This window comes from Rhea americana, unplaced genomic scaffold, assembly GCF_003343005.1.
Source record: "Rhea americana isolate MKP2758 unplaced genomic scaffold, rheAme1 scaffold_192, whole genome shotgun sequence".
NCBI classification, from domain to species: Eukaryota; Metazoa; Chordata; class Aves; order Rheiformes; family Rheidae; genus Rhea; species Rhea americana.
Genome location: NW_028186061.1, coordinates 131,542 through 150,032, shown reverse-complemented (window position 1 = coordinate 150,032; position 18,491 = coordinate 131,542). Strand labels below are relative to the sequence as shown.

The 18,491-nt window shown below is 45.7% G+C and overlaps 1 protein-coding gene across 1 annotated transcript in view; it reads left to right on the top strand.

Moving 5' to 3' along the window:
* Positions 1-18,491, top strand: part of WNT3A (Wnt family member 3A) — a 45,064-nt gene that overhangs the window by 16,923 nt on the left and 9,650 nt on the right. The window contains exon 2 of the mRNA XM_085302774.1: positions 16,210-16,475. Coding sequence (XP_085158900.1) covers positions 16,210-16,475 — 266 coding nt within the window. The remainder of the gene's footprint in view (positions 1-16,209; positions 16,476-18,491) is intronic.

Genomic DNA, 18,491 nt, shown 5'->3' with positions numbered 1-18,491 from the left:
GCACCTGCAGAGCAAATGCCTGTAAATATTGTTGTGGGTTTGGTGGCTTTTTATTTACAATATCAAAACCTGCTGCTTTGATTAGAGATGGGGAGGAAAAATCAGACTGTTTTCTGGCATTTAGTCCCTAATTGGAATATTCCCTTTGGGTATTTAAAAAAATATATTAAATTGGCCCAGATATTTTTTTATGAATAACACTTTAATTAAATTTTTACATATTAAATGTACATCAATCGAAATACTTAGACAAATAGCATGAGTGTTAGTCATGTATAAGCAGAAGGATGAATCAGTCTAAGACTGCGTATGTTACAACACCCTCTCCCTCCGCTGGCACACGTGAGAGGCAGAAAGGCAAAGGRAATTAACAGGAGAGATGGAAATGAGTGAGAAGAGAGAGCACAGGAGGCCAGGAGAAAAGAGGAGTACCCAGTGGGATTAATAAGGTAAGGGATCCCACGTTTATGCAATGACTCAGGCACAAGACGTAGACCTGAGCTTCATTCCCAACTCTGCCACTGATCTGTTGGGCAACTTCACAACATTATTTTGTTCTCCTATCTTTCTGTCTTTTCCACCTCCTTCTTTACTTTGCCCAGGTTAATTGGACAAGTTTTTCTCTTCATCTACTAGGGACAGAACAAGAAGACACAGGTTTAAACTGCAGTCGACGGCTTTTGGTTAGACCTTTGGAAGAATGGTCTAACGGTAAGGGTAGTGAAGCATGAGAATAGATTGCCCTCAGGAAGGGGTGAAAGCACCAACCTGGGAGGTTTTTAAGAACAGATTAGACAAACGTCTGTCAGGGATAGTTTAGGCAGAGTGGATTCTGCCTTTGGGCAGAGGAGTGCAAGGTCCATGTCTCATTTTTGCRATTTGAAGTTTTTTCTGAAGCAGGGACTGAGCCTGTGTGTAGGTTAGCACTGCGTCTCCCTCTCAGAGCAAAGTCCTAACTTCAGAGAGGGAGTCTAGACATCAGTTTCATACAACATAACAAGAAGCACAGTATCTCAGTAGAAAAAGTAAGCTGCTTTTAATGGAAAAAAATATGCCTATACCTAGATGCATCCCTAATAATCACGTTTTAATTTTTCTGCCATTTTCACTGAATCAGACAAAGGATTTTTCTGATTTACACCAGGCCAAGAGGAGAATCGGGCCCAATGTCATTCTGCTGATGGCCAAAATACATTTTTTACTTTACCTGATTTATTCAGAAACTGATTTTCAAAGACATTTCCTAAGAGTTATTGGTTGCTCTCTTTATTTTATTTTTTTTTTTTTGACTTTAGCTATCATCTACCCCCACTCATTACATAGGGCAGCAACAGTGTTACCACCATGGGAGCTTACATTTAATAGCAAGAGAGGAATCTCTAGCAGCTCCCATCCCAGGAGATCACTGAATGCAAGGCTTTGATTTTGTTGCTCTAAGACAGGCAGGGATGAAAGCAATGTGCACTGTTAGTAAACCCTTAAGGTACTTGGTTCCTCCAGCAGTTTGGTGAATGCTTTCCACTCCCACTAAAGTCACTGACAGCAGTGTATGCAGAACAGGTCATCACCTTTCCCTCTCCACCCCAAGTTAATATGTTGGATAAGGAGACATGCATCATTCCCACCAAAACTAGAGAGCACACACCCATAGCCGCGGGGTGTAGATGCTGTTTAACAACCTTAAGCAGAACTATACCAACATTTAGGGTGTAAAATCAACCATAACATTGTGTCCAGTTGTCAGATATGAAGGCAGGGCTGGCTTAAAAGCAAGAAGGCATTTAGTGAATTAAAAACAGCAAGAATGAGACGTGCAGCCTGGCAAGTTTAAGGTTTCTTGCTATCGGAGTGATGAAGTTCTGGAACAGCTTCACAAAACCAAGTAGAAGGAGTAAAAAATCCTGATGGCATATAGCCGGAGGAAGGGAAAGCTTCATCAAAGTGAATGTTATCATTTGGTTTATGATGGGTTAATGTAGACAAACACAGAGACAGAGATAGAAACAGGAATGCTACATTTCTCCTATGAAACAAAATCCACCACACCTGCCTCTTCTTCTACTGGTTCATGGCCTTCATTTCCTTCAGAGAAGCTTTGATCATCACCTGGAAGTTATTCACATCCTGGGTGCCCTTCATTTTCCTTGCCTTGGACCTATGTGCAGTTCAGAGTGGAAGAGATCGTCTCCTTAGGAAAGAGCCTCCATAGTCTGCACGTGTATGATCCTCTAGGCATAAGGGCTGACAAGTCCATGACACGGGACTGGGCAAGAAAGCTGCATCTCTGTAATTAAGTAGGTGGGTGTTATGTGAACTTAAGAATCCTGGGCAAAATATAGTAAACATAAGATTAATGAAATTGGCTCATTATATGAATACAAATGACGACTGCTTGAGCAAGAGTTGTCTGGAAGCATTTGGTATCCTTTTCTTCTACAGCAATTCTGTTTTGAGGTCAAGTAGCTATCTTATGCTGCAACAGCTGCACTCTAGCTCTGAGTGACGGGACAAGGAAACATCTTTCAACCTGGATTAGGAGAATGAGTTTTTCATGACCACCAAGAAGCTCTCAGACATAGTACTTTCTGTTCCTTGCTGAACCATGTAGATTTCTGAATCAGTGACCCCCAAAACAACTTCAAAATTGTGATTGATTCCAGCACTGTCAAGCCTCTGTCCCCTACTATATGATCCCTTCCAAACTCATTCTCCTAATCCAAGCTGAAAGATGGTTCCTTGTCCCATCACTAAGAATATGTGGCACTTGTCTGCATCATGAGATGAGACCTGTGTGTCACCTGCACAGTGTGGGCACAGGCACACAGGTGGACAGTTGTCCACAACAAATAGCCCATCCACAGTAGTGCGGGAAATGTAGACAAGCAGACACCAGGTGAATAGCTGAATAGCGGAGTGATTGTTAGGGATCAGAAGAAAAGAGGAAGGTTTTGGTACTGTACTAATACAAAAATAATTATTTGGGTAAATACGGAGTGTGATTTCATTCCACACCTGTGATCCAAAATAGTTTGCTTCAGTGTTTTAGATCACAACTAGATACAAGTTAGGTGGTGGTGGTGGTGGTGTTGATATTGACTCCTCTCTATAACTTGAAGATGAAGACGAAGGAAGTGTTTCCATTTATCAAATTTCTGTAGTCTTACATTCACCACAAGCTCAAGCTCTTTGCCTTGTTCTTAGAGCAACACATCACCAGGTGGGCTCCTCACCAACATTAACCAGGCATGCTTTTTCTTAGCCTCCCACGTCTAACAGGACATATTTTCAGTCCAACAGGATGACAGGCTAACTCTTTGTGGTTGCTAGTGTTACTATTCTGATTTTGTCTTCCTAGAATTTATTTGAATCCCTAGAATTGAGTGAAAGTTTCTCAGAACATGACTTTTGGTCCTAAGAGTTTCTGCAAAGGCTTGGTTGTGAGCTTTATGCACTGCAAAGCTTGGGATCAGCTCCCACTTGACCCCTTGATGCATCTATGAGGGGAGAAGGAGGAGGAAGGGAATAAATATCCCTGGAGCGGCATAGGGCCATAGCTATCTCCTCTAGAACGGATGGTGTAGTACAGTTCTTGTGGTTACTCTTCTGATTGGTTCAGCTGATAGATTTGATAGGTTGCCCACACCCAGAAGATATGCTCCATCCTGTAATGTCCTCACACACACCCATTTTATGATGGGCAAAGACACAGCTGAGTACGGCGTTAGACAAGCGCTCAATACATTTAGCTCCCTTTTCCGCTTGCAAATTATACAAGAGCTTCAACCGTAATCAGAATATCTGTCATCCAAAGTTTATCTCTTGACATATAATTGCCTGTAAATCATCTAGTCTGTGTCCGGTCCTTTTCAGATTTCTTATTCCTCTCTGTCTAAGCAGGATTGCAGGCCCTATTGCTTCACCAGCTGGCTGCATCCTTGAATACTTGGGATCAGACAGCAGGAAAAGGATGATTGCTCTCTATTTCACAGGTGGCAACTGAGGCAGAGGCAGGGCAGATGAGCTGCTCCAAAGCCATGCTGATTAGTCCTACACAGAATTGAGCCTCTTATCCCTCAGGAACCACAGATATAGCCTCCAAAACATTCATGAGCACTCAAGAGCTATTTATAAAGTGGCTTTTGTGCTCTGGGAGTTGCATAAACTTTTCTGCCTCCTCAACTGGGTGAAACTGAACCCTCCCGTCCCTCCAAAAAAAGCCAAAGCCTACTCCAGGAGGGTGAACAGTTGGCCTGCAATTCCATCAGCACCTAAAATCCACTCCCTTTTCCAGATCRAGCCTGTAAAACAAAAACTTTTGCAAGAAGAAAAATTACTTAATTGCCTCAAATTGATTCCATGGTTTTATTAAGATATTTACCCAGCTCTATTATGGTTAATTATTTGTTTTACAGTAGACTCTGAAGCCCCAAGCAGAGATCAGGGCCCCATTGAGCTAACTACTGTACAAGCACATAATAACAAAATCACTCCTTGCCCCAGATAGCTTACAATTATATGGAGAACTGCAGTGGAAACATTCCACAGTTGTAACGCTCATGTGAACACCCTTCCAGAAAGGCAACTGTGGATTTTGAAACCCGAAAGAGACTCTCAGGAGGGTCTGGACTGCTTTYATTGCGCATGTTCCTTGCAGCTCATCTTTTTTTGTTGAGCTCTGGTGGGAAAAATCCAGGAAGAATATTGACATATAACCAGTGCAGGAAGGTTTTGTGGTGGATAGGCAAGGCAAAACAGGGAAGAGGAAAGAAAAGAAGGAAAAAAAGTTCATGTGCTGTTTTCCACTTCATGTTTCACTTCCGTGCACCTCTGAGCACTCAGCTTGGAAGGGGCTGTGGGAGGTTYGTGAGGGAGTGTGTTTCTGTGGGGATTTCCAGATTCATTTTGCAGACTCAAAGCATTCCTCCGCTTAGCTAAATGTTAAAAAGAACACACAGCTTTAAACCAACCTCTTGGAGATCCCGCACCTGCTGCCACTGCCATCCTCCACTTCCATGCGAAGGCACGAAAGAAGAGCAAAAATACAAAAGGGAAACCCTGCCCTTCCCTTTTGCCCTCCCACTACCTGTCTCCACAGCTCTGGAGCTGCATAGGAAACGTTGCAGCTTGAGGGGTCCCAGTTAGGGGAGCCTTCCCACAACTGCACGCTGCCAGGATGTGGCGAGTTTTGAGGCCTTTTTAGCTTTTCTGGAGATGGACACCAGGGCTACCACGGCAGTTTTGGGATGACTCACGGTCTTCCTTGCACTCAAGCTACTGCTGAGCTCTGGATGCCCCTCTGGGCTGCTCAGGAGGCACCTCGTAGAGACACGCGCTTCCTCGTACCGCCAAACCGCTGTGCTTCCCGTTGTGTCGCAACCCAGTTCTGGTGGGAGTCTAGGGTTGAGAGGATATGAAAGGCAGCAAATTATACCCCAAAACAAGGGGAAAATCCAATTGTTTCCAAACACTAAACTCAGGCCTCAAGCGGAGCGGGAAACTCCGGAGATAACTTGGTGTGTGTCTGTGTGTCTGTGTGTGTGGAAAACGGCCTTGCAGAATACCCCRGCTTTAGCAGGGCTTTGAAAAAGATCTGGGTGGTGATTCAAAATCCAGGTTATGACCTGTGACCTTTGGATGAGAAATTGTTGCCATTTAGGATGTGTTAGGAGGTCCATCCTTTTCATCAAATGCGTGTTTCTTCTTGCTGCGGGAGGCAATCACACCGGTATATCATTAACTCGCAGAAAAGGAGGCTGTAAAAGAAGTTGATGGGGGACCTTAGCCCACACCCTGCTGGGGTCTGCTCAGAGCACAATATCCCAGCGACCATGAGATTAAGCTAAAGAGAAAAGTGAAAATGCTTTTCACGATTCACACGCCCTTTAGATTGTTTTATTAAACCATTTGAATAGGGATTTCCCTTTCGGCCGACAACGGGGCCCGACCAATGCATAGTTCTAGGTTGCTATGACTTAGTTGGTGCTGGCTAATCACAAGTGAGGGCAAATTTCATATAAAATATCTCGGGCCATTGTCAACCTAATGCAGCGTGACAGTGCCAGCACAAAGGGGGATTCATTCACCCCAGCAGGTAATAAGGACGATTTGCCATACCAACCAGGCAGTCTCGAGGGGGGCTGTCAAATACGATCAGAGCAGCGAAATGGAGCCTTGCATTCCTTTCTCAGGTGGGCGAAGGCGATCCTTTTGTTCGACGATGTTGCTTCTGATAACAGAATACAATTATTTTTTTCTTACCCGTATCCTATTGACYGGCGGGGCTGTTTTGCATAGCGGTCTTTGGCGCTTGCCTTTTTCTTTCCAATGCCTTTTTTTTAACGGGCAGAAGGGACCCTGATGATCCTTTAACCTGATCGCCTCTGGAACACGCCCCAGAGAATTTCACCCCAGTCCTTCCCCGCTCCTTTTCCGCCTTCCCCTTTCATTAAGGAATCGGGTCTGCCACAATGAGCACGCTGTATCTCGGCTAATAACCTCCAATTGGCACACAGCTTCCTTTTGTCTAAAGCCTTCCAGGGACATCAGGCCATTGGGGAGACCAGGGGTCGGGATAATTCAGGGAAGTTTGATGGGCTTAGAGAGCTGAACTGTTTCGGGACTCGGGGCAGAGACACAATATTCAGAATAAGGCACCGAAGGGAAGAGTGGGGGGTCAGGCAGAGAGTGTTTCACACATGACCAAACCAGCAGAAAGACAGATAAAACGTGCTTGCATTAAGCAGGGTAGGTAAGGAGACATACATGGTGATGATCAGATAGACAGAGAGATAGGGTGATAGAGAGTGAGAATGTTTGCTTTGCAGGTATCAGACCTGGGTTGCTGATACCAGGCTGTCCCTCCTGATTTGCCTATCTTAGGCGTCTGGTTACCTACGATCACCTGGGGTTATTTTGACAGTAGCTAATTAGCGAGAGCATTCCAGCCCTCAACCCACCCTGCCTCCACCAGGCCCTGCCGGCTTGCTGCACGGCTGCGCGCACCAAGTCCTGCTCCCAGCGCTGCACACTAGACTCTCGGGCTGCTCCAGTGTTGAACAATCTGGCTCTACCTGTTCCGGGGGCCATGAACGCTTGGAAGAGCCCGTGTCATGCTGGAGTTTGCAGCACAGCTACTCCATGCAACAATAGCAATAAGCAACGAGCAACCACCACTACCACCAACAACAAAAAACTCGCTGCTCAGATGTTTTAGGGGAACTTGGCCTTCAGGATTTTATAAGCCACGCTAATCCAACCTCCTTCAACCCAACATTCCCTCTTATCTGTATTGCCTTCATGTTCCCTGACAGGAATTGCCCACTTAATAATTTCCCTCCGATGATCTGAATCACAGCTAATCTGATCAAATGTCTTTTCAGAGTCTTTCATCTTCCCAGGGATGTGTTGACACTAGCACTCTGGTTTAGAGGAAACAAGAAGTCAATCAGAATTTCATTCAAAATACACATGGGACCCAAACCTAACCTTTGCTTTAAGATATGCAAAAGTGTGGTTAGCTTCTTGTTATGATGTTCTGCATTTGCATAAGTCTTTGCATTTTCTGGTCTGATTTTTAAAAGGATAAAAAAGTCACACAAACCCTGGAGCTGGATTTTGATGAGAAAGAGCACAGAATCAGCTGGGCATGGAATTGGCAATGCTCTTGGTTAAGAAGGACAGAGACTGTGGTATCACTCAGCCAGACATGGGGTTTTGGGGGAGCTCCCAGCTGACATCACTTGCTGCAGTGTATATGTGCTGAATCCTAACGTGGGGGAACTATTTCTCCCCCCACCGCTACCACCACTACCACTGCTTCAGAGCCTCCACCACCCCATTTCATGGTTAGACCTGAAAGTCTCAATTACCTGCAGCCCGCAGGGCTTGGGGTTTTGCAAAGCAGGCTTCCCCAGATTTATAAACCCACTTGAGGAACGCTGCTAAAGGTGAAGGGATGGACCTGAGACAAGTGTACCTGCCAGACAAAGGTTGCAGGTATTTGGGTTTCACCAGCACATGACTCCAAGACATTCAAGTCATAGTCTGTAAGACTATGCAGAAATTTCAGTCTTACAAAGGAATCAGTGGAACAGACTCAGTGCTCTTTCTGCACTCAAGAGATCCTGCGCAATCATTTACTAATATGAAGGAGACTAATGGGTGCTTACATAGCTCTGGGCACATCTTCCATGTGCAATGCAGAGCTACTCTGGAAACTCCTGGACCTACTGCCGAGACCTGCCRTGGCTATCGTCCCAGAGGAGGAGCTGATAAGACGATAACCCTATGCACATAGCACAGCATGCAGGCAGATTTAAGTACTGATACTCTCCTGGAAGGTTCACTCAGCAAAAGTGAGCATCACTCCTGGGGTAATAAGGCACCATGCTCTACTGGGTGAAAAGAAATGTCCTCCCCTTTGTCCTCCTCCTTTTTAATGTTGTAGACTGAAAGGAAACTCAAAGCTCAGGCTATAGGTAGTAAATTGAACTTTCTCCCTCTTTCCTGTATGCCCACTCTGGTCTGTGGTGTGAGCCAGTAGTGATGTAGATGAACTGTGAGCCTGAAAAGCCTACAGCAATTGCCATTTGAATGAACCCATGAGTTTTCYGTGCTGTATGAATTTAGTGCATTTTTGCAAAGTGGGAAACTGAGGCAAAGTTGCAGAGTTGCCCATATCTTTGCAGAGTGGCTGTTGCCACTTCCCAAAGACTTCCTAAGTCCCCCAGAACCATCTCACTCTTCACTAGCCGCCTTCCTGAGTGACATTGCTGTGACTGAGCAGAAAATCAGAGCCAGGGCACTCAGCTACTTTGTGTTTAGACTTAGAGGGATACCAAGTAAAGAAGTGAAAGTTCATAATAAGCTCATGTTCTCTTCCTACCACTGTCACTCTGGGAAGAATTTTATAGTCAGTATAAATGCAGTCAGTATTTACCCTCGCACCAGGAGGCCTGACTTGTCCCCTGCTTTCTGTAGCCCTTCTGTGGAACATGTTCAAGGCCACAGGTTCCTTCTGTCCATCTTCTCTAGTGGCTGGAAGGTACATCTTTAAAAATGAAGAACAGGCCCTACTCAAAAATCYCCAATTTAACTCCCCAAGGATTTTGAGGATCCTTTGGTGCCAGGACAGGAGACGCTGTTCCCTGAGGCCAACATGTCCAGGTTGGCAAAGCTAGGTCAGGGGAAGTATGAACTCCGGAAATAAGAGTGTCTTTGGAGTGGAGCTAAAGTAAGGTTGAAGCTGAGCCAGCCAGCTTATGTAAAACTCCTTCAGTTGGTTTATTTGAGATAGGATCCTCTGTTGCTACAATCCAGAGGAATGTAGTGAAACTGAAGCTCGCCTGCCTCCAAGACTGCAAGAGCCAATATTTTGTTTCCAACGTTCCCAGTATTTTCCCCACGAGCAATGTCAGTCTCACAGCAGCCGTGACACCTTTGTGATCCTCCTCCTCCTCTTTTACGATGGGAATGACTCTTGTTCCCCTCCAGCGCTTGGGCACTGTCTCTGCAGCATGGATGGATCTGTCAGCCAGCATGTACTAAGGGGTTCCCTGTCTGCTACAGCGTTCTGGGCTGTTCTCCATCTTTTCCTGGTGCCGTGCCAATGTTTAATAGTTCTGATTGGCAAATGATTTGCTTCTTTGTGATCATAAAAAGGCCTTTAACATTTTTTCCTCCTTCCTTCCTCCCTTCCCCGAGGAGAAATATGTCCTACGCTCTGAGATATGACCCCTAATTTCATTCTTTGTCAGGTTTTCCTGAGGGAATTGGCCTAGTGAAAGCACCATAATTCAGAACATCATTCCTATGTCCTGAATCCCTGATTCTTGCTTCTGAGGGAACAGTGTGTTGGCAGGTTTAGCAAAGAAGCCAGCTGAGATGGAGGACCAGAGTATCCTCTTTCTCCCARTATCTGGGACAAGCAAAGCTGCATTGCTGCACATGAGATCTGTCTATCCTGCACACAAAATCTGGGGTCATCAGGCAATTCTGTTCATGTTAGTGTAAGCCAATATCCATCGCTGTGTGTATTTTTGCAGCTCCTGTGATCTCTGACTCACCAGCCCTGCTGGATTTCACTTCTGCCATTCAGAAAGTATCTGCACCTCCAAGGCTGTCAGTGTGGGCCTAAAGAMACCCTGCTTCACCAGGGTATCACAGTCTACTGAACTCCCAGTGAGAATCTGGCTGAAGGTACCTCTGAAAGGTGTCCTCCAGAGCTGAGMTTTTCCTTCAGCCTTGTTCAGTGCAGCTGCAAGGAAAAAGCGTCACCGACTTTTTTACATCCGTCAGTACTTCAGCTCCTGCATCCATGGTCAGGRGCATTTGGTATTCACCCCTCCTGGAACCCTCTTTTTCCATCCAAAGTGATGCAACATGGCCTTTCATTCAGGCTCTTCTGATTTAGTTTTTATCATGGAGGTGTTTATGTGTGGGCCTCCCCACGAGGGAATGACTTTGCTTGAGTTACTCTGCTTCTCAGGCTCTCAAATCTCACTTCGCTAATTCCTCATTGTCTTCTTCTGCTAGACAATGCTCCTCTCTGATCTCTAACCTGCGAGAAGGACCCCTGATCACATTAATAAGGAGGGAAATGAGCCATTAGGACAGATCTACAGTTTGGGAGGCCATACTGCCTCCAGATACTCCAGAACCACAAGCAATAGTCTGTCCCCAGCTTTGCTTCCAGTTTCTTGCCTCTTAAAATTTATTTATTTTTGTGTCTTTTTCTGTTTTTTTTCAATACAGAGCCTCTGTGGTGGCTTGYAGTCATCCCACTGCAGTATCTTTCCTATTGTAGGCCTAGGAGTGGGTCTTTTATTCAGACTAAAGATGCTAATGAAGGCAAGGTGGAGTGGTTAAGATCTGAGGATTCAATGATGAGTTGTTTTCTCACTCTTTCCTTCACTGTCACACATCCCCAGAAACAGTCTGGGCCAATTCTTTTCTTTTTCATGGTGTTTATACATCATCCAGCCCAAAAAGGCCCCAACTCARTGTTTCACTCCAAGCGCCATGTTTTAAAAAGGATAATGATAAACCAAAGTAATCAACAAAAACCATGTGAGGAGAAGAAAATTGCTAGCAGAGCCATGTTTACCCACTGAAGGGGCATGGCAGGTTCTCCCATGGGTGAAGTCCTTAATTTAAGACTGGAGGTCAAAATCTCCAGYCTCATATATCATATAGGAGTCTGAGTTCCACCAAAATCAAGAAAATTAGGGCTGCCCATATAGGCTCTAGCCAGTTTGGGAGTGTAGCTGGCATCAGAGATTTGGCTCTGTGGCCAGTGGGAAATCATTAGAGCAAAGCCCATCTATGCTCCTTGGCTGTGTGTTCTCTAGGCTGCTGAGATCTGCGTATTTCCGTGCAAGATCCACAACCCAAAACCACCTCAAGCAAGACACCTTTCTTTCTAAAACAGCACAGCTCTTGCTGCTTCCTTTTAAAGTGTGGTCAGTGGAAACGGTGGTGACCCCTTTCTAAAAAATTGCTTAGTGCTTGGAGCTGCAGTCCAGGATGAAAGACCCACAACTTCAGCTCCCAATGCATCTGAGAGTGGGTTGCATTGCCCTGTCCCAGGAGCCTGTTGTAACCACCAGGCCACTGCGCAGAGAGGCAAGATTTTGGCGGCCAAGAGTGGGGAGAATAGCACTAAGAACTAAGGTACAAAGGTGGTAAAAAAAGGACTGTAGGTTTTTAATACCAAAATATACCATTATGTTCRTCCTTCTGCATCACCATTGCCCTTCCTCCCTCGTATTTAGGACATCTATCTGACCTAGGGTTAGTCATTCAGGGAAAGAGTCAAGAAAAATAAGTCACTGTCTGAGCAGCAGAACCCACGAAGACAGATTTCGCATATTATACAGTCCAGGTATTTGTGTAGTTACTCATTTGCCTTCCTCATTCCACATCTTGATGACCCACTGTTCTGCTCCAACACCTTCTAGCCACAATTCTGAAGACATCACTGAATTTAGCATTGCAGACTCCTGGGCAGATAAGCAGGATTGTCTTCAGGTATATGGATAAGGAAGTAGAGGCCCAGACTGATTAAAAGATTTGCCCAAAGTAACATAAGAAATCTCTGTAAAAACAGGAACTCAAACTTTAGGGCCTCATGCTCTGGCCTCTAAATTCTCATTGTGGTACTGCCCAGCCATGCTTTTGCACATCCTGAGATGTTTCTGCTGCTGAGACAGGGTGGATAGAGGTGCTCTGCATGGGATGTTCATGCTCCCAGCTTTGCAGACCAGGCGCTTAGGAARCTACACTCCCAGTTTCCAGAAGTGACTAGTGACTTGGAGACATCTCCTTGTGGGGACATCTGCGAAGCATTGAAGAAGGCCCTCTTTAAATCTCAGCATCCTTTTCACTGATAGTCAACCCCACTAAAAGGGTACAAAATTGCATACCTCAGAGTGCCAGCTACCGAGGTCTCTAGGCCTTAAGGGAAACTTGGGAGCAGGCAGGCATTAGACAAGCTGAAGCCGGAGTTTTGGTGACCTTGTGTTGCACTAAAAACAAAGTGGTTAAAATGCTCTTAAGTCAACATCCCCATGAGGTATTAGTCTCCATTAACCTTCTCTTGCCAGATGACTTTCCAGAAGGTCTCTTCAAGTTGTAATGAGCTGCTTGTCTCCTGCTACCAGAACCACCCAGAGAGGAATGAGGTGAACTGACAAATATACTGCACTTTCCTGTTATCTTTGCTAAGTCTCTTGCATTTTTATATGGCACCTTAATAACCCCTCATTTCCATTACAAGTGCATGCTTTCCTTCTGCTTATCTGTATCTCTATACACTCCTTCTCCATTCCTGCAGCCGCACCGCCTCCAGCTACAGCCTGGGGAGCACTCCAGAGCTCAACAGGGTCAGGTCTGCTTAGTAATCAGAGGACAGTCCTATAACTTAGTCGGTGGCAGGACGTGATTCACGCGATGGCGCTCTTCCATCTGCGTCAATATTGAACTCGGTGCCGTAAGTTAGGGGTAGGAGATGTAAACCCAGTGCCCTAATTTCATGAAGTCATTAAGAGATCGGCGGCAACTTTCTCAAGAGACAAACTCCTAACCTCGGTGCCGCAGGCCAGATTTCAGCTTCGCTCTGCCTGCCTGCATTCCCCAGGTAGTTAAAATCAGATACAGTGCTATTTGCTTCCTGTTGTGTGCTGTTAAGTGGTGGCTGCACTCCACCCCAGGGGTGGCTGCATTTCAAAAGTGGAGTGATTRCTGCATATACAGGCTGTAAAAGCCATTGGGCTCTTTCTGGGAAGAAGAGCGCCAAGTATAATCGGTGCTTCTTAAGGAAAATCATATCAAAATCCTCCTGGAGCTTAAGGCTGTCACTGTGGGCTAGGGCCAGTAGAGAATTTGAGTAACAGACTTGGGAGTTAGGGAGAAATTGGGTACCTATGTGCCAAGCTGTGATCCTGTAATCCTCTGTTCAGCTGTTACCAAGTCCTGGAAAMTGAAATTCTGCAGACCCTCTGGTTGAGAGCCCTAAAGCTCCCTGGGATTCAGTGCTGAAACACCTCCACCATGAACTCCTGGGTCTTGCTGAAGCCCAAGGGGATCCTAACCCAGAGCCACCTTTCTCATGCACACGCAGGACAAGGGTTTCTGTAAAACACAGTAGATGCAGCTGCTTTCTTTTCATTCACAGCATGGTAAGGCACTGAGGCTCTCCCTGGCCTTGGCAAACGGGCTTCAGTGGCTACAACGCCCACCCAGGTAGCCTGGGATCAGGTCTCTCCTCCTGAGGGGACGATACCCCAGTAATGGGAGCTAACTTACCCAAGCAATGTGGGTTAGCCACCACAGCTGTCGGGTAGAAGAGGGAGGAGGAGGAAGAAGCATTGTCTTCCTCTCCTGTTCATGACAAAGAGCCATCTCAAATGGTTCCTGTCAACTCACTAATTCCCTGTGTAGGCTCTATCCCCTCCACCTCCCCACGGAGGGCAAAGTGATTCATCCTGTCATCTTACCTGACTGGTTTCTGTGAAAAGCCTTCACCTTTTACAGTCTCCAGGACTGATCATAGACATCCTTGGACAACACTGTACCAAATCACCACCTCAGAGGCTTAGTGTATCCCACCTGAGCAAGAGCAAGGTGCCAACTCCCCAGTTCTTTCAGAACTGGGGCATATCTGGTCATGCTCAAAAGCTGAGCTTTCAGGAAACTCAGGAACTGTATGGTCACCAGTTGCAGGAAGCTGGGTTCCTCCAGGCTGGTCAGATGCTGAACAAGGGTTTTTCAAAATCACATTGTGGAACGGAGGGTTCTTACATTTTCCTTTTTTGGTTGTAGCCCTCAGTGACTTACTAACCTCACGATGCGCATTGACATCGTGTTCCAGGACATTGCTCATACCTTCGGCTTGTAAGTTCATGCACATTATTAGATTTGCATATTGTTGTATTTGGTAGTCTTCCCAAAATGAAGCTGTGCTGCACAAGTTCTTGCTTAAACCTTCAATCCAGCCAGGACTGCTCTGCAAGCATGCAGTTTTGATTTGTCCGTGACGACAATGTCGGCTTTTTGGCTTGGCATATTAAACTCTCTTTATGTTAGCAAAAGCTGGAAGCATCTAGAAAGCAAATATTAAGCCAAAATGCCCAGGGAAAGCTAAGATCAGCAAAATAYAGTGCAGAGAAGGTTTGAGAGGGTTTGTGGAGTCACCTCATGAGCTGATGCAAAGCTCAGCTGAAGTCAATGAAGTCGCATCAACTGAAGAACTGACCCTCTACCTTCATGGCTCCATTGTATGTGGACTAATGTTCATGTACACTGTTCTAGCCCAATTACCAAAAGAGAYAGCATGCTTTCTTAGCTAAATGGACAAGACGGGAGCTTGTGAAGGGAAGGGAATAGGAGGTTTAGGGAGGCAGGTTATCAGAATCATTCTGTCTTCTTAGAGATGCCTCTAGGGGTTGAGAATAGCCCTTTTCGTCACAAAAATGCCATTTGGCTGAGTCCAAAAAGCATTACGCTGGTGCTTTCTGAAGTATGATGTTGAATGCTGCAGTCATTTCCAGTGAGTGAAGAAACAGAATGAGACTGAAACTGAAAACAAAAGCCTGATGCTTTCATATATTTCYCATCTGCAGAGTGTTTTCAAAGGTTTGGTTTCATTTCAATACTGTGCAGAAAGAGCACAGGAAACCAGGTAGGGAGCTGTGCTTCCCTACCAAGGTTGAGCTAGGATGAAAGGGTGTGAAAGAGGGTCTCCACAGAAATGAAGCCCTCTCACTCCCTAATCATGAAATCTTTTGGCTGATCCTATCCAGTCTTCTGGGGCAGAAAAGAAAAATTTGCTTTGAATCCCCTTGGCAGAGGCCTTAATCAGGCAAGCAAACCAAGTTTGAGCACATGCAGGATGCCATATATTGAACACTATCTCCAGGTGAGTCAGCCTAGGAAAAAGAAGGTGGCTTCAGGATGGATRATGGGGTCAAAGTTTATTTTACATAGTGAGGACCAGGGAGTGTATGGCCATCTTAACACTTTCCCACCCTCCAGCCATCAGCAGTTCTCCCAGTCAAGGAGGAGTAAGTGCTTTATCTGGTGCCAGTCATACAAACAAGGGTGGAGACTGGCATTCACTGGAGRTCTACACTTTCCAAGTTACATGAATGTGGCCCAGTTTCTGTTATCTGAAGCAAAGACTTCAACTCTAGGAACGGCTAAGTGGTGCATTTCAGGCAAATGCAGATGCTGCCTTCTGCCTGGTCAGCTGGACAGAAGGTAACCCTACCTAGGGGCTGTGTAATCTTAGCTGTCCCAAACTATTAATCTCTGACTCTCTGCAAGATGCAGTCAGCTGATCTCAGCACCATTTTGATTTGATTACGTTATTTCTGGATGGCTTGGTAAAACCAGGACAAGGTCCTGATTGCCTACGAAGTACCATATACCATCGACCTATAAACGCTATGGAACCCAGTTCTCCACTGCTTTTTGTTTTGCCATGGCCTCATCCTAAGACTTTAATCAAAACTTCTTGGCTGACCTCAGTAGGCTTGAATCAAGCCTTATTTCATAGTATAAGAAAATGTCCCTGAAATAATTGAGGGTCAAACCACAAAGAAGAAGAGTCTCCTGGCCTCCTGCCATGTCCTTGAGAGATGTTCACAGTGCTGATCGTAGCCACACATGGTCCCTTCACTGACAGCTGTTCATGGTTTCTCTCTTTTACAGCTACCAGGGAATCAGCCTTTGTCCATGCCATTGCCTCTGCTGGAGTGGCTTTYGCGGTGACCAGGTCCTGTGCTGAGGGCTCGGCCACCATCTGTGGCTGTGACACACGCCACAAGGGCTCTCCTGGAGAAGGCTGGAAATGGGGAGGCTGCAGCGAGGATGTGGAGTTTGGGAGCATGGTGTCTCGGGAGTTTGCTGATGCCCGGGAGAACAGACCAGATGCTCGGTCAGCCATGAACAGGCACAACAACGAAGCTGGAAGGACCGTAAGGCCATTTAGTTTTACCTAACTCAATCTCCTCTTACTCATTTGCTCCCTGACACTTTAGAAACTTGTAATGAGTAGTGGGAGGGACCCGAGGTGAATAACCAAACCTAAATCTGGACTGTTTTCTATCACAAAACAATGTGTTATGTGCTTTATGATAGTTCTTGACAGGGAGGCCATCAGTGGTTCTTTGTGTCTGATCTAAGGAGCCTGAAAGTAAATCCACCCACCCAGACGCAAAAGGATACCTCTGAGTCAGTTGCCCAGCCCCCTTTATAGTAAATATATCAAAACAGACAGTGGTAGGGTGGGGTTTCATCTCACCTTAAAGTAGACATTTGAAATAGCTCAGTTGACTGAAGCCCTAACTGAGCCTTGGCTGTAAGAAGGAGGTGAGTCGTAMAGCCAGAGATGTCTGTGCTGTAGACATCTGAAGTTAAAAGARTTGGACTGGCACTTATGGACAAGATTCAGCAGTTTCAACACAGGTATATAGTGTAATATGAGGTATCCTAAAGTATCCAGTCTGCCCTCCAGCTGCTACTGTGAAAGTTGAGGGGTCTCCTGTAGATACTCTGCCAACCGTGAGCTCATGTCTTGGACACCCCTGGAGCTCACAAATGTCACTGGGTGCCTGTCCTTGCACAATTGAGTCCTACTTTGAGTCTCCTGCAACTTCTAACACGCTCTAGGTGACCCTGCTGAGCAGGGAGGTTGGACTAGATGATCTCCAGAGGACCCTTCCAACCTTACTGATTCTATGACTCTAGGCAGGAGACATGGGCCCAAACCTATAGAAGGACTTGGCTACTTGAGRTGGGACTTAAGTACTCACATGTACAGCTGCAGTCTACTTGCTTAGTTCCATAAACCCATACAGTCTGTGTTCCTCTCAGCTTTTACCTCAGAAGTCCCTAGGTGTCCATATCACTCTCTGGCTACGTGTTGTCCAGAGAGGCTGTGCAGAATGGAGAAGGTTGTGGTRTCTGAAGAGTATGATACGATAGCCAGCCTTGCAGCCTTGCACTTGTCCTTAGAGCCTGGTGGACTGGGGTCCATCCCCCGTGAAACACCACCCTGCTCTGTAGGCTCAAAGGTGATGAAGAGCAGGAGAACATTTCCCACTCCTCTTCTTGACACCATTCCCAGGGTGTATTTAAAGAAAACGAAAGGGAATGCGTCTGGTGCCTTCTGATTAAACCTGGGTTCAAATCCGTGCCCTAAAGCTAGTTAATGTATTTTCACTTCAACCATTTGACAAAATAGATAAAGAGCTCTTTAAGCAAGAACTGAAAATACAAAGCCTTACCTGCATCACGATGACTGCCTCATAAGACAGTGAATCTTTTCTRTAAAGTGGAATAATCCATATAAGGGGGTGGAAATTGAATTTTACTCACAAGAATAGCCCAGAAATGCCAGCAGAGCGTACTCGCTGGGAAACAATTTGTGAAATTCAATCACAAAACTCCTGCTAATGAAGACCATGCTGCAGCTCCTGTGAGATAACAACATTTTTTCGCCAGTGGTAAACTAGAGATGTTTTATCCCTCAGTGAAAGAAAGGTACCTCACTGCAATCAAAAGAGATTAAAATGGTCTCACTCCATTGGGAGCAGGCCTTACATGTGCCTAAGAGGACACATGACTATGCAGTGAGCCATACCAAAGCCAGCACAGTGCAACCGTGTGGGAGACCACTGTCCACAGACAGGCTAGGATTTAAGCATGAGCTCATCAGATGGGCATGGTCAAAACCCCACGGAATTTTTCCATCTCACACCTCTGGAGAGCTGGTCTGAAAGGGGGGGGATACCAACCTTTGAAATGAAAAACCACCAGAAACAAGAAGTGTCTGCAATGAAGATAAATGCAAGAAATAATGTGATTTCCTAAAACACTGGCCCATGTTGTCCCAGGTCCCACAGGATATTCTGTATTTCTGGTTGCAGTTACTGGGCAAGACTGCTGAGATAAAGAGTACTGTGGGGAAGCTGAATAAAGTGTGAAGGAAG